The sequence below is a fragment of the Cyrtonyx montezumae genome, unplaced genomic scaffold, assembly GCF_038088225.1.
Source record: "Cyrtonyx montezumae isolate F1298 unplaced genomic scaffold, pur_monq_1.0 scaffold_20, whole genome shotgun sequence".
Taxonomy (NCBI): Eukaryota; Metazoa; Chordata; class Aves; order Galliformes; family Odontophoridae; genus Cyrtonyx; species Cyrtonyx montezumae.
In genome coordinates this window covers 1,857,642-1,873,580 of record NW_027071937.1, presented here as the reverse complement: position 1 = coordinate 1,873,580, position 15,939 = coordinate 1,857,642, and the positions used below count along the sequence as shown (strand labels likewise).

Sequence of the window (15,939 nt, the reverse complement as noted above, 5' to 3'; positions counted from 1 at the left end):
TTTCCTGCCCTGGAAGGGTCCTTCTCAGCTGGTAAATATCACGTTTTCACTATGCAATATGTAAATAAGCAAACACAGGTTTTATAGAATTCTGATGTTTATCACAACTAAATGAGTTTACGAAATGCTGAAGGGTGGATTGTTGGCCATAAGGAAGGGACACAGCTCAGAGGAACTAGAACTAGCCTTTGTTCCTCACATCAAGCACTAACAGGAGATGTCACGCTGTGGGAACCAAGGCCGGGTGGTTTCTGCCTCTTGTCACTGAAGGTACAACTCGGTATAACCTGGGGAAGCTTTCAAACTTCTGAAGAAGCTCCAACCATGGGGAGCACAGCTCGGCCTCAGCCAAACCTGCCTGGTCCTGCGACTGCAGCAGAGGCCACAGAGATGTGCTTGCACAGATGTCTGGGAAACAGAACAGAACTGGGACACAATACAGAGAGGCACTGTGCAGAAGCTGTTTTCCAGTTCACCCCACTCTGATGAGATTTTTCTGTTATCTGCCAACGTGGGAGAAGTGGCAGCACAGCACGTTCAGTCCTTGGCCACCGCTCAGGGTTTCTGCGGTGCTCTCTGCTTGTCCTGCTCAGTGCTGTCTGTGCCAACCCATGAAGGAGCTTTGATGCAGGAATTGGGACAGTCTGCCTCCCACCTGACCTTTCAAAGCTAAGCGTGGAGTGCAATTTTTGGTCTGGTTATTCTATTTTTTATATTCTTTTTGCTTTTCTTCCACGGCTTAAAGCGTTAATTCTGCCCAATGCGACGTACTTTTATTGAGCAATATGAGCCAGAGACAGAATCCTCACTGCCATCAGAACCCAAACGGTAAATAGGCTCTTTCTCTAATTCATGGGATGTGCTATAACTCAGTTTGAATGTTGAAAGGAAATGGGCCTCCAGGGGAGTCTGGAGCTCTGTTCATTCAAGTTCTAATTAAAGTTTTCCCCTCTCAAGTTTCACTTTATTTTCCGGGGCTTTTGCTCCACCATGATTATTAACATGTGTCCCACGGCCCGGAGATCGTCAGACGTTCGTGCCCGTGCCCGTCCTGCTGCAGCCGTGCTGCTGTGCGGGCAGAGGTGCGGGCTGCGCTGCTGCTCTCCTGCAGCGAAGCGCTGCTTTCCTCCGGCGCGGCTCGGTCGGATGCTGCTGTCCAGCGGGGACGATCCAGTCCAGGATTTCTTCCAGCCTTTTCTTCATGTTTCAAGAGCCCAGGCCAACTCTGGCTTCCTATTCCAACTCCAGCACGCTTATCTTTTTGGGGGCAGGAATTGTTAGTACAGTCTATCTTTCTTGCTGCAAGTCCTCCCTCTGCTGAGACATGTAATCTGCTGCCGCGCTTTTGTTGTTTTTTTTTTTTTTCTCTCTTTTTAATGTTTTCTTCCTGTTGTTTTTCTTCTTAAATGTGTAAAGTGAAGAGTTCCTCTTCCCCCCTCTCCCTTTCCACCGCACAGAACAACCTCCAGTTAATTAAACGCTGGAACTGTTGCTACTTTGCCAGAGGGGGAGAGTGAACCTGTGCCTGCATGTGTGTATGTGTAAAATAGACAGAAAAATGTCAATGAACAGCAGGAAAAGTTCTGGGAGACCGTCCTACTACTATCGTCTGCTCCGGAGGTCACGACTTCAGAGACAGCGAAGCAGATCCCGCAGCCGGAACAGGCCGCTTAGTAGGGGTAATTGCAACCAAGTTCTGTTTAACTGGCAGTGCAGAGACATTCGTGCTGATGCCTGCAGGTAGCTTCGTTCCTGTGTGCATGTGTGCAAGTGTGCGTGCAGGGAAAGAGGGGAGGGAGAGCTGCTGGATGAGCTGGGGCAGCGGGGCTCTAACACCTCGTGTGACTGTCACTAACCCTTTGCTGTTTCCCACCGCTCGGTTGTTTCAGCGTGTTGTCATTAAGGTAACCACTGCCTTTAGTGAACTGAGATGTTTGGAGGCCTAATTGATGACGATAGATATTTGAAAATCCTTGATTAAGAGATGTTATCTGCACGCCAAGATGAATTGCTGGAACTTGGTTCTCCACGGGCTGAGTGTCACCAGGGGTTTCAAAATTACAAAGCTGAGTACAGTTTAAGGGTAGAAATTTTAGGAAGAGCCTGCAGGTTGTGCTCCCGAGGCACTGGGGAAACCTCTGGGACTTGTATTCCCAAATCACTTTGCGCTTTTAAAACTCCTGCTCTAAAAGGGCCTATTTGTCCTCATCAGCAGGAGTTAAGTCCACAGAGTAATGTTTCTGTAGGGCGTACTCACTCATGCAGCCCGTTTATTCTACTGGAGGCAGCTACTGACCCAGATGCATTTTTAAAAATAAGCTTTTCTGGCTCTGTCTTCCAGTGCAAGCTATGTGTCTACTGATGCTTGTGCCTGTTGTTAGAGCAGTCAGAGATGGGTGGCTTTGAGTCCTTTCATGTTGAGCTGTCTTTGCAGAAAGGAGGGGGAGGGCTGTGTTGGCCTCCAGAGGGACAATCCCATCATATTTATAAAATCCTGAGCTCAATCAAAACCATGGATTCACTTTTGAGTTGTTGTTGTTCTGTGAATAAACAGCTATAGCAAAAAGCACAGTGGCAGTGCGTGGTGCTCTGTCAGGTGCTTGTGCAAATCTGGGCTCGTGCCCGTGTCACTGGGGTTAATGCAGACATACCCAGCAGACCTCAGAGCAGACCCCAGGAGCGCACGGCTTCGCTTCACGCGGTCTGCTCTTCCTCCCCTGACTTACAGTACTTTTTCTGGATGTGGAATCATTACTGGGAAAACAATAGAAAGCTAAATCAGTCCCTGAGCCTCATCCTTTCCTATAAGCAAAACAGAGCTTTTCTTTCCATGTTGTTTTTTTTTTTTTTTCTGCCTGTGAGAGAAGAGTGTTTGTAGCCCCACAAGCATGTAACAGCTCCTCTTCCCCCTTTATCTGTATACTTCTCAAACCCAAAATATTTTACTGCCATTTCAGCTAGCGAGACAAACAAAATGTGTTATTTTCTCTTAGGTAACCCAGTATGAACTTATCAGCACAAATTGTCACGAGCAGAAGAAATATGCAGGCAGATTTGACTGAAATGGAAATGAACCCTAATGTTTATAAGAAATTGGATTAGAACCAAACGAAATCTTCTTGCTGTTGATCCCTCCCTGAGTATTCTGTGCTTGTCACACGTCTGTAGGATTCCTGCCTGCTAGGAGAATCATAATGCTCAGCACTCATTCAGCTCTTCTCATCTGTAGATCTTACAGGGATTTGCAAAATCTGGACAAGAATTTTCATTTTCTATATGCCATTTTCTATTTGTAAGAGATGCAGAAAGCAAGATAAACAAGTTGTGGAGGAATGGTGTCGAGCAGCAAAGTCCTGGGGTGTGTAGGGCCCATCCAGAGGCTGGAAGTGGTTTGGGCAGAGTGAAGGAAGAGCAGAATGCAGATTTTTGGCCAGTGGATGGTTAATGTGTGGGAGATGGTAGGGCTGCAGGAGCAATGGGGAATGCATGCACCGGAATGAGCCTGTAGGCTTTTTGGTTTTGATGTAGCATTAATTTCCAAAGCTTACGAGCCTGAACAAGGAAGGAAGTGAGGGTCACCTTCTGTTCTGGAAGTGAGGGTACTCATCTGCAGTGTCATTTGCCGTTGCTAGCTAAGATGCTCAGAGACCAGATATTCTTAATGGAAAGTTTTCATAATCTCATGAGAATTGGAGCGATTTCCCAGGAATTGGCTCTGGCCTGTCTTGCCACTTGCCTGTTTCCAGGCTGTTCCCTTGCAAGTCTTTCTCACCCCTTTGCTGCAATCCACGCAGAGCACACCTGGATGGAGCTGGGTGGTGAGCTTCTCCGCACAGTGCCGCCCAGCAGGCCGGCAGCAAGCTCTGGGCCAGGGGGCTTGCTGAGGGTCAAACAGCTGTTACACATTTACCAGGAGGAGGAGATCTCTGCTGGCACACGTCCCCCTCCTGCATCTGTACCGCATCAGTCGTGGATGCAGCTCCCGCGAGGTGCAGGTGCTGCCATCTGCTGCCAGCACGGCTCCTGGCCGCTGGGAGCCCGCCTGGTTTCTGCCAGCCGTAGAGAGGAGGTTGTGTTTAAACGGAGGTATTCCTACTCTGCCGCCTCCCGCTCCCAGCCCGTCCGGGGCAGAGGCAGCTCCCACCCCTGGGAGCATGGCAGTGGGATGCTGCTCGCCCTGGGAAGGCAGGACTGGGCCTTGGCCGTCACCCACCCAGCTGTGGCCATCAGTTGTGGGGCTGGCTGCTGGGGAAGTGGGCCTTGCTGCAGGGGGACCAAGGAAGGGATGGCTGTTCCCTCGGGAAGGCGTGCTGCAGTGCATTTTAGATAAGGAAAATGAACAGAATTTGCATTTCCTATGCAAGTAGCTAAGGAAAGTTGGGGGCGGCTTTCTGTTGGGACTCCAGATGGACACAATCTGATGTGGCATGCAAAAAAAATCTGTAACACTTTCAGCTGTGTTCAGTGACAGCCAGCTAATTTGATGTCTCATCTGATGTATCCTCTGTTCTTGGAGTTTAGAGCTCTCCAGCCAGCCCTGGTGCTTAGGGCACATTCACCTCGTGCTGCACTGTGCGTGCCCAGACCCCGTACAGCTGAAGAGGTGGCAGGGTGGCAGACCAGTCCAGAGCAGGGAGGCATGCTGGAGCTTCCCGGCAGCACACAGAAATTCCTGCAGTCTAATGGTGGATAAACAGCACAGGTTTCACCCACTGTTAATTTTTATTACACTGGTGATAATGTCGGAAATCTCCTGGCTCTGCTTTCCGCAGGGACTTGGGCCATGCTGCACATCCATCAGTTAGTTCAAAAGAACGATAAAGTCCCCATCTCTGCCTGTGACCATCTGTTCAGCTCAGAGGTGTGTGTACATACATGAGGAATCACGGCTGTAATTATGATTGCTACCAGGTGATCCATCTAATGCAGCAGAAGGCGTTGGGAGGCAGAGGGGGCAGAAGGAAAATTCTCGACAGAAGCAGCAGCTGGCTCTGCCCGCGGTGCGCTGCTCTGCGCCTCCTCATTCTATCCCTGCTGCCTCTTAATTATGGCCATAACGAAGGAGCAGGGGTCAGGGGCAAGTGTAGTGAAAATCCAGTTTCCTGATGGAAACTGCTGAGGGTGCTCCATTCAGAGCCCCTGATCTGCGCCTGCGCGTCCTGCCAGCATCCAGCTGCTCCAGGCTGCGTGCTCTGGAATCTCAGAAAGCGTTTCATGAGCGTGAGGTTATGTTTCTGATAATTTACAAGTAAATTGCTTAATTATTGAACCATTTATTTAAAAACTGGAAGCTTTGACATGTTTTGCTTTACGGTAATAATAGTTATTGTTCCAGCGTGCAACAGAATGACATGAGGAGGCTATTCCCAGGCTTGCTTTCTAACTGAACCACGCTGAAAATTCATGTATTCTTCTCTCATTTTGTCATAAATGAAAATGTGTTGCATACTACATTTGCATGTTCTCCAAAAGGAAATGCTGTGGTAATAAGGAACTTCTCCATCTCCTATTTTTCTCATTTCTTAATAAGTGATTTTTTTGCCCATGATTAACCATCTCTCCTAAGAAACTGCCTTCTGTTGCTAATTTGTCTCAGTGGACTGAGGCAGGAGTCTATCTGAATTCTTAGCAAGGAGAAGTAGAAATAGTGATTTGAATCGAACGCAGCCTCGGCTTCAGCTCTATCTTCTATAGAACTCTGTGGGCAATCAGTTGTCATCAGAGCACTAAGCATTCGATAACAGTTTGATTTCCTCATCTTGGAGCTTTAGTGTTCCTCCTTGGGTGCAGAATCATACAGTCGCTACGGTTGGAAAAGGCCACTACGACCATCCAGTCCAACCATCAGCCACCACCATTCCCTGTGCTGTTTTTTCTGACAAGCACAGAGAAGCAAGTGCTTTCATGTAAGAACTGGGAGTGGTGAGTCCAGTTATAAACACGAGAGATGGGATTTTGTGAGCTGTACTGTTGGTAAGAAATCTTCACTGTCAGCCCTTCTATTTTTAGCGGCGGTGCTCCAACTGAGACTTTGCTGTATTTGCTCACAGAATGAAAGAAGCCTCAGGTAGATGCATGCTCGTGGTCAGTGACAGAGATGGCACCGGCTGCAGTAGCTCTGGGTTCTTCTCTGAGACTTTCCCTCTGCCCCAGGGTAGCAAGGGAACGTGGGGTTTTTGCATCTCTCTTAACCACAGTTCCTACTTGCAAGTAGGAACCCAGAAATGGTATCTCTAAGAGATAACCAGAAACAGCAAAAGTCTTGATGAAATTGTGAGGGTTGTCAATCCTGCTTAAGAGCAAGTTAGGAATTTACCTTCCAAGGAACAACCCATTTAATGCTGTGATAGAAATTTGGGCATTTTCAGCAATTTTCAAGCAACTTGAAGTCTGACCGCTGACTATTTTTGCTCGTCTTCTGCTTATCTCGTTTCCACGTCCTTTCCTTCTCTTAGGAGCCTCCCTTTCCCCTAGCAGCATTGCTAGGAGGGACTCACTGCTCCGAAAGGAAATAAGCAGAGGAGGTGCTCCCAAGTAATGCAGAGTGAGTTTTTATCTGAAAGCCACAGGTAATAAGTGAGAGAGGTTAAAAACCCGGTCTGCATCCAAAAGAGAACAGCTTCCAACAGCATGCTTACAGCAGTTCTCCTGAGCTCTGATGTATTAGAGTAAGTTTGTGTCCTTACAGCTGTGGCAGTCCAAACAATTTAGACACAGAGCTGCCTTTTAAAGCTTTTAAACCTGTATTTTCCCTCGGAGGTCTTCTAGCGTGCCACTAATCCCTTAAGTTATTGCACTGAAGGCACTCTATAATCCTTTCATTTACTCTGGTCTCAATAGAGATGGTGAACTAGCTGGGTCAGTTCCCATATTTGGTCATTATCATTTTTGCTTTTTTCACTTCAGACACGAGCTGAGGATAATTTGCTTTCCTTTTAACACTGCAGAGAATACTTGAAATCTAGATATTAATTGCTCGTGTGTTTGTGTGCATGCATATTAAAATATGTATACAGAACTCAGAACTTCCTCATTCATTCCACTGTTGCATACAGCCTCAGGGTTGGACTTTCAAGCTGAGTTTCCTCCAGCTCCTTTGGGAACCAGATGTAAAAATGCATGGCTTTAAAACCTGTGAATTAATACCCGATGTAGAAGAGCTGAGCGTCAAGGAACAGCAGTTTCCATGGGTCATCTCTGGAAGCCCCATCTCCCCATGCCCATGGTGGACAAAGCTTTTGGTGTGGGATTTCTTGGCAGTGCTGGAGGCAAAGCTTTGTGGTTTATGAATATTGGCTACTTAGCATTACTTTCAAAGTTCATCTAAAGTTGAGTGTTGAAGCATTCGCTTTGGGGAAATACATGCCCTGCTACTGGGTAGGCTTTGAGAAACATCGACAAGAATAAGGAAGGCCAAAGTTTTACTTCATTAACTTTAATGCTGAAAAAGAAATCCTCAGATGTTGAGCACTTAATGTTTCTTTTTGAAGAAACCAATTTATTTCAAGTGCCAGTTCCTTTTGTACGTTATGTGCTCACACTTTTGATTTCTTACAGCACTTCTGCGCCGATGAATTTCTCATAGTGCTGGAGAACAAGCCTGGTCTTGTTCTGAAGTACCCAAATGTGGTAATAGGTGGACTGTTGTAAAATTTGGCATCTGGAGTTAAATTACAGAACACTTCTTAAGCTTCTTGGTTGCCATAGTAACAAGTAATAGTCATCTTCCGTGATTAAGCAGTGGCCATGGAAACCAATCGAGCAAGTTTTAAATGAAAGATATTTTCCCTTTACATTTTTAGCTGTCAAAAGGTTAACAGTTATTACCTTCATACCTTTAGATGAGAACAAATCCCGGTCTGGTTGGCGTATTTAAAGCGAGAACATTTGTGTTCGTTTCAATGACTTTACTTCTAAGACCAGCTGAATTTGGGGTGAATTCCTGCGTACAGTTTCTGAGAGTGAGGTGTGGTGCATTAACCTTCCTGGGGAGAGTGAGTGCTGTGTGCTGATGTGTCCTGCAGTGCTGCGGTGTTACATGGCAGGTGTGTGCTGAGGGAGCCCATGCTGCCCCTCACCGAGCAGGGCGACTCGTAGGCATCCCACAGAAAGCCCTGCAAAACCAGAAAGTCCTCTGTGACCTAAAGCTGACACGAGCCCTAGCCATGGTGGATCCAAGCTGCAGGAAGCACTGTGTTTTCAGGCTCTCCGTCACTGCTGCCTTTTAATGCTGTCTGTGAGATCCTCCATCAGTAAAGGTACTGCATTTTGACCAGCAGATACCAAAACTCCTATCCAGTTAGGCAAACATTTTTATTCTTCTCCAAGTGAAACTGCATTCTGCTTTCATGAAGAACTCTCGTTCCCGCAATGTTAAGGCAATCTAACTCAGATTAATTGGCTCTGGGCATTAAGAGTCTTTCAGGCTGATGTAAGAGCTGCATGTGCTATGTGGATTTCAAATCTTAATGTTTGGTCTATTATGCAGATGGATGTGAACGGAGATATGGATGTGACCCCATTTATCTCTCTAATGAAGTGCCATCAATGGAACATCTGTTTCTTTGCTGTAGAAGATGAAATCTCTGATGAATCATGCTTATGAATTAAGTGTTTATTTATTTAATATTCATTTTGCCGGTACAGACCTGTTAGAGCAGTCACCACGCTCCACTGCAAGGAAGGCCTCGTAATTACCCCGCACCAAGTTGTGTGTGTATGTGCTGCTCTTCCCACGCAGTGGGGCTGCCCCAGGCTGCGCTGTGCTTCCCCTCTGCAAGGCAGCTGCCCTGAAAAGACACAGCCCAGCGGAGCCCACCGGGGAGCACGGGCAGGGCTGCACTCCGGCTCTGCAGCTCCGTCCCTCTGTGTTACACCACGGAAGGGAAAAGGGATCACAGGCAGACTTGTAGGGAAAGCGGTGAGCTGTGACCCCAGGCAGGTGCACAGACAGGTGAGAGCATGGCGTAAGAACAGGCAGGAGATCAGAGGAAGCTAAAACGAGAGCCAACTTAAACATCCAACTAAAGCCTGCAGTGAAGTAGAAGAAAAATTGATAGGAAGGTCAGCTGGTGTCGAGAGCTCTCCGACACGCTTTGCAGGCAGGGAGCTGTGCTGGGGCAGCAGGCCTCACAGCCACATAGCTGTACACCAGACTGTGGCCAGAGCCTGCAGAGCATCCTGGGCAGGGGATGCTGTGCTCCTGCCTGTCCCCATGGTGTGGATGGGTGCGTGGCTTACTCCTGCAGAGCCTAGATGACAGAATATAAGCGTGGTTCCTTTGCCCTGGATGGTGTCTGTGAGTCGGCAGCCATGCTGATAAAGCGCTGCAAGGAAGCAGCACGGTAACACTTCGGGATCTCTGCAGAAATGTTAAGCATGATGGATGAATCTAATTTAAATCTCCCCTGAGCTGACTTCTTGTTCTGCAAACTCCACGTTGCTTGTCTTTATCATCACACAGGAGGAAGCTGATGTTCCACTTCACTTTATCATCCTTTCCAGTTTAACCAGGGCAGTAGCAGTCTCTCCCATCTGGTCCCCAGCCAGGCTACAGCTCCGTCTTTTTCTGATGTATTTTTTAAATCTGAGTTTGATTTCAATTTTACCCCGGAGAAAAGGCTGCTAATGATATGCTGTTAGCAAAAGACAAGTTTGTTCTCCAGACATCACACCAGAGAAAGATAAATATCATACATATTTTATTTCCAAGACCGATAAATAAGGAATAAAAAATACCAAGTATATATTACAAATGTCTAATTAAAAATACAAGACAGTAAAAATTGAGGTTGTAATAAGGGCTCCTCGATCAGCATGATTTACTCCTTATTTTCAGAAAGGGGAGGTTGTTTTCTGGATGCTGTGTGTTCTGTCACTGTGGCCACACGAGCACCAGGCCCAGAGCACTGTGCTTGGGTCCAACTTTTGCACATGGATCTGTTTCTGAATGTGTGGCTCAGTTTTGCAGTGCTCGATGGTAGCAGAGAAAACAGAGGAATAGGTGCATATGTAGATAGAAAAATATAGCACTGCTTTTTGAACTCCTGGATTCCAAAGGTGCTAATAGCACTTGCTCAGGGGCGTTATGAGGAATATTAGGTATTGCACACCCTGTGATGTCTCAGAACCTGACATAGAGAGGACAGGAGATCCATTAAAGTGCACAGTGTGCTATGGCAAGGGTCAGTGCAACTAAAAATCGTTATTTAACAAAGAATAAGCTCTTCTTGCAGAAGATGTTAGTCCTACAGTGAGAGAACATGCTCATAATCTTTAACTGATGGGAAACAGTTTGTTCCAATGTTCTTTATGAGTTGAATTGTTTTCTGTTTCCCAATCAATCCAAATAATTTAGGCTCTTCTGTTTGCTCAGCTGCCCCGGGCACCATTCTCGTGGCTGCAGAGGACTCTTGCTGGTTCTTCAGATATGCTTTAATTTTTAGGTGTCCTGTGTGAACCAGGAGTTGGACTTGATGGTCCTCCTGGGTCCCTTCCAACCCAGGATTTTCTGATTCAGAAGCCTCTTTGTGCTTCCAGGCAGGGCTACAGCTGGGTCTGAGAATGGCAGTCCCTCTTTTAAGCTCATTACAGTGGTTTTGTAACATTTATGTTGTCTGTGAGGGAAACAAAGGTAAAGGTGAGAGCCTTGAACCTGATGGGTGCCATTGTTATGGAGAGCACTAGCTGTAGGCACACCAACAGCCTCTAATGGATGAGGGAAATGCTTTGTGCCAGAGTGTAGCACAAAAGGCAGCTAATGATCCCTTGCTGCTGTTGTTGTTCTCTAACAGAATGGTTAGATAAATGAGATTTTTTTTACAAGCTGTAGTTCTGTAAACGTCCTTAATTGTCTGAGAAGCTGGAGAAAGCAGGAGAGCTAAGAGTGCTAAGTGAGTGGGGAGTAAATCACAGGTTCTGGTGTGGGAGAGCCCTGGGTGCAGCCAGTTCTGCTTTACAGAACTGTATTTAAGCTACAGATTCTCAGATGTGGAAAGAAATAATTTTATTCTAATATAAAAAGCGCTGGTGACGCAAATGTTCATTAGCCTGGGGAATATCCATCCTGGATGTTCATTAGCTTTGCTTTTAGACAACTCTGATTTTTCAGAGGGCATCATTACCTGCCCTAAACTTTTTCTTCTCAACCATTTTTACTTAAAAGTCAATTTTACTGCCTAATAAAGGCTTGACTTTTAATTAATTTTACGTGGCATAATGGTCATAATATTGCTGTAAGGGATCAGCTGGAACTCACCAAGGAATCATGAAGGCGGTGGGTGAGACGTTCCAATAAAGAGCTGTGCAGGTAACGGAGCAAGGAGTCTGACCTCACATCTGTACTCCACATCCAGCAGAGTGGAACAGAGGTGGACGTGGAACAGTCGTGTCAGTGTTCCTCATCTGTCAGTGGTTCTGCACTGATCTTTGCCCACTGGAAATCAGATGTTCTTGCATCCCTGCTTCCCACCCAAGCCGTTCTTGCCTCTTGATGGAAAAAGTTGGCTGAACCCGGTGTTTTCTGACTTTGCTTACTCCCAGGGAGTAAGCAAAGTCAGAAAATTCCACTTCTGAAAAGTGTCACTTATTCTAACAGCACCTTCTAAATAGGCCTTCGGGTTCAGATTAAAGCTTCTTGTTTCCTCCTGGACTCACGTGGCCACCTGACGCTTCCTGAAACGCACCCTCTCCCCCAACCTCTTCTGAGAGTTCTGAATCACAGACACTACAAACATCTCTCCAGGGATATGTTCTAACTCATCAGTGCTACTGTGAGCCACGTTAAATAAATCACTTCTGTCACTGTGCACCTCTTCCTCTCCTGTTGGGTGCGTAGCAAGGAGTTACTAGATAATGCAAAAATTAGAGAAATAACAGCTAAATTCATTAAGCAATAAAATTAATTCATGAAGGGTAATTGTACGAGCAGAAGACCGGTAATTCCTGTTCCCTCTGGTTTCGCAGAAACTCCGCCCTGCCACAGCTCCGGGCCCACGGCGGAGCCCCACAGCAATGGGGCAGAACGGGGAGAGGTCGCAGGACAGAGTGCACCTCCATTGCTGGGTCACTGCCCAGCTCAGGAGCCAGCCTGACCTCGCCAAGCTTTGCGTGCAGGGTCTTTTCCATCAGCTTTGGGTTCTGATGAGCTCCTAGTTTGCTGAGGAAACTCCAGAGGATCTGGTGAAGTTTTCTTGTGCTCTCAGGTCTCTGTTCCTTAAAGCACATCACCGCGGTGCTGCGGAGGAACCTGGCAGTTCCCAGCCTCCCGCAGAGCCTCCCAGCTGCCGGCCTGCCCAGCATTCCGGGCATTCCTCTCCTCTGCTGCCTCCGATGAAGTCATCATCTCCACTTCTCTTATTCCTGGCTTGTTCGGAGTGCCATGGCATGTGTGCTGCTGACAAGAACAGCTTCCTTTTGGTGAGTCGAGGGAGACGTTTTCTCACTGCTACCTCCTCAGTCAGGTTTGCACCTCCCTTTCTCTCTTGGAGTTGGAACAGCTTCATAGCAGAAAATCAACTTGCTGGGAAGCGTCTGCTCGGTGGTTATTCATTCCAGCTGGGTCTCTTTGCTTTGTTTGCTCTGTCTCTTCCACCGGCTGATCCCTGGAATCGTGTGTCAGACAGCAGGAGAGGGGGAGTGCGTGAGGAGGGATGAGCAAGCAGGACGAGCTGATGTATTTCATTCCCACTAAAAAGAGCGTAAAATCCCGACCATCTCCGGGACTAGCTGTGCTTCACGAGAGCAGGTAATGCGAATGTGCGAAGATCTCACTTGTTAGGTGAAAAGTAAACAGTATTGACGTTGGTTCCGTGTGTGCTGCACAGAATGACTGCTCTGTAGCAGTGTCTGAGGAGGAAGGCACTGCTTCACTCAGTGATGCTGAGCGGGTGACCCACGCTCGGGTGCCGTCCCACCGCTGCCCCACAGCCCCGGGGGCTTTGCTGCTCTGCAAGCATTTCTCAGCGTGAGGAGCAGGCACAGGAAAGTAGAGAGGATTAATTACTCTGTTCATTCAAGTGCCTTGAACTAGTTATCAAATGTGTTTATTACTGTACAGAAACAGTTTCAGAAGTACTCATAAGCCCCAGGACCTAAATTAATGTGTAATGTTTACACTTCATGTCCTTCTGTTGGCACTGGACTCAGTGGGATGCACTCCAACCCCGGCAGCTTATAAAAACTCCAAGCACAGCACGCACCAAAAAGCACTTTGGACCCAACTACGTATGATAACTTAGGGGAGGTTTCAGGTTTTGTTAACTGCAAAGATTATCTTTGAAGATCTCATGCTGCAGTGTGGGAAACCCAAAACATCACAGCCCTCTGTAAATATTTGGAAAAGCAGGAAGCACTTCTGTTTGTTTCTTCTCGCTTGGGTTCCCCTGTGCTTGCACAACACGGCCGAGCCCCAGCCCAGCACAGCCACAGCAGTGCGGTCCTGGGAGGTTTGGGATGTGGGCTGCAGCTGGAGCAGGGGAAGTAAACCCAAATGTGAGTAGCAATGCCTGGTACTGTGTGAGCAAAGTGCAGAAAAGTGCCATCAGAAATGGGGAGGAATGTAGATGAGGAATCGCTGCCAGAATAGCACAGTTCTCAGAGTGACTGGTGAACCACCTCCAGTCTGACACTGAGATTTCCAAGAGCTTCTTAAAGACAGAAAATACGCTTAGGTGAACCTGCTGTCCAACTGCAATGAGACATCTTCCTGCTCATCTGTATTTGTGCCATCCTCTATAGGGGCAGTGTGCTGTGGGCTGATGGAAATGGCAGTGCTCCTCGCTGTGCCACCAGAACTGCTTTCCACAGCCGTACTGCTGCACTATCATCCTCATCTCGTGACTATGGCTGCAGGGATTTCCGGGTCTCTGCGTCATGAAGGAGAGGTTTGGAGGTTTTCAGTTCATAACAAGTTGAGGACTTTGTATCAGCAAATAGTGTCCTGAGATAGTGCACGGGTAAATCCCCAGGTCAGATCTAATCTAGAGTAAATAAGCAGACAAATGAAGGAATAATCGTGGAATTTCAGAGAGCTGAGGGATAGTCCTTGGCTAACAGAGAAATTCAGTGGCTAGCAAGGATGTTATCTGCTAATAACCAGTGCTTCTGAAATGTCAGATACTGAACCTGATCTCCTGTAGCTGGCTCGCCTTGTGCACAAGTACAAATCTGTCAGAAATCACAGAAAATAATGCTGGGAGAGCCTCAGAGGACCACCTGCCAGCTCTGTGCTTAGGGAGAGGAGCTCCATGTGCTGAGCACGGCCTCACTGGGAGAGCTGCGGGCCGTCGAGGTTTGGGATAGGCTTAAATGTATGTAGACAGTCAGTTCCTATGTATAACTGCCTGTGTCAAGAGAAGACCTCTTCCAGTGGCTAACATAAACATCTGCTCTAAATTAAGACATTTCTTTGTCTGCTTCTGGTGGATACAGAGTGGTTTCTTATCTCTGCCTCGCAGTGCCCAGAGCTGCAGTCGCTGCCTGGAGGCTCTGCTCCTCTGCTCAGCTCAGCTCAGCTCAGCTCAGCTCTCCGGGCACAGCAGCCTGGCCTGGGACCTTTCCCCTCACCCTGAAGAAAAGAAAGAACAGGGCTGCTCAAACCTATTTGTGTTTTTACTCGTCACTGAGTAAAAACTGCTCTGCTGTGTATTTCTGCTGGCAAGGGGATACTGATTTACTCGTGTGCTCTTTTTACTTCTCTATAAAGCAAACAACTTCCCTTTGAAACAAACAACTCCCTCCACACCCAGTCCTCCTTCTAGTTATTTCTGGTCTCTTATAAAGAGTTTTGTAATGTGTCTCCTGCAGTGATCCTCGCGGTGCTTACACAAAGCTAGCATGGAAATGTGACTGGAAGCTTGAGAATGACAAGAGGCGTGAGCTCCTGCCCCAGCTCTGTGCTTTGCTCTGGGTCAGCGTGGTGTGCTGGCCAGCTCTGCTTTGGGCACGCTGTAATCACAGAGTAACGATGTAAGAGCACAGATTCAGCGCACACACATTAGAGCCAGGTACTAATCAGCCCTGGGTCATAACACGCTGTCCCTTTCTCTGAAGAGGTCTGACTGTGTGGTTGAAAGAGGAAGCAGCAGAAAGCTGTGCTTTGCTGTCCCACTGCGGGGAAGGCCGTGGCGTGGCAGCCCTGTGTGGAACAGCGCGTCCAGGGAGGCCCAGCTCTGCCCTGCAGCTGCTTCTCACCTAATCCCATCGTTCCTGTTTTCCAGCCATGCATATGAGAAATGCTTTATACAATATTTATTGGTCTGGTCATCAAGAAAATGCAAAGCAGCTTCTTCGGTCGTCTCGTCGTTGTGAACTCACTTCCAAAGCCATATTGCAGTCGTCCCTTTATGACGGCCCCAAAAAGGCCAGTGTTCAAAGGGAGGCAGTGGGAGCATGAGTGTGGAAAAAGAAGGCACCAAAGGGCTCGTCTGCTCCTCGAGATTCAAAGTGCAGCATTCTGCAGAGAAAGTAACTCAGTAATCAGAGGGCTTGGCTGGGAGTTGTGAAAGCAGTGAGCTGGCTGATTTTGGCCGTCGGGCTCTCTTTGCACGGCTGCTGGTGAGGAAATGCAGGTGGGACTGCCAACCGAGGAAGATGTCACTGAGCACTCGTCTGCTCCATGAGAGGAATCTGCAGTGTCCCTTCGCAATAGTTAGGGGGACTTCCCAGGAAACGTTGAAGAGAATTGCAGCTCTTGATTGTTTCTTACAGAACCTGGGTGACAGCAGCCTTTGGCAAGGGGAAGGCCTTGCTAAGGGGACAGCCTTCCTTGCCAAGACCTGATTGCAGTGAATTGCAGATGGCAGAGGCTGAGAACTGGCAAACAAATGACCCCTAAGCACTATTAATTAAGAGAACATAATTGTCTGAGACAATCTGAAGGATAGTGTGTTCCATCTTCAGTTTTCTTTGCGTATTCATTTGTAGAAGCCTCCCCTTAGC

At 47.5% G+C, this 15,939-nt stretch overlaps 1 protein-coding gene across 1 annotated transcript in view; it reads left to right on the top strand.

The window, feature by feature from the left end:
* Positions 1-1,325: 1,325 nt before the first annotated feature.
* DAB2IP (DAB2 interacting protein) overlaps positions 1,326-15,939 on the top strand; it is a 115,476-nt gene continuing 100,862 nt past the window's right edge. Inside the window, 1 exon segment of the mRNA XM_065737262.1 lies at positions 1,326-1,679. Within this exon segment, the coding sequence (XP_065593334.1) occupies positions 1,538-1,679 (142 nt within the window). The 5' untranslated portion in view covers positions 1,326-1,537.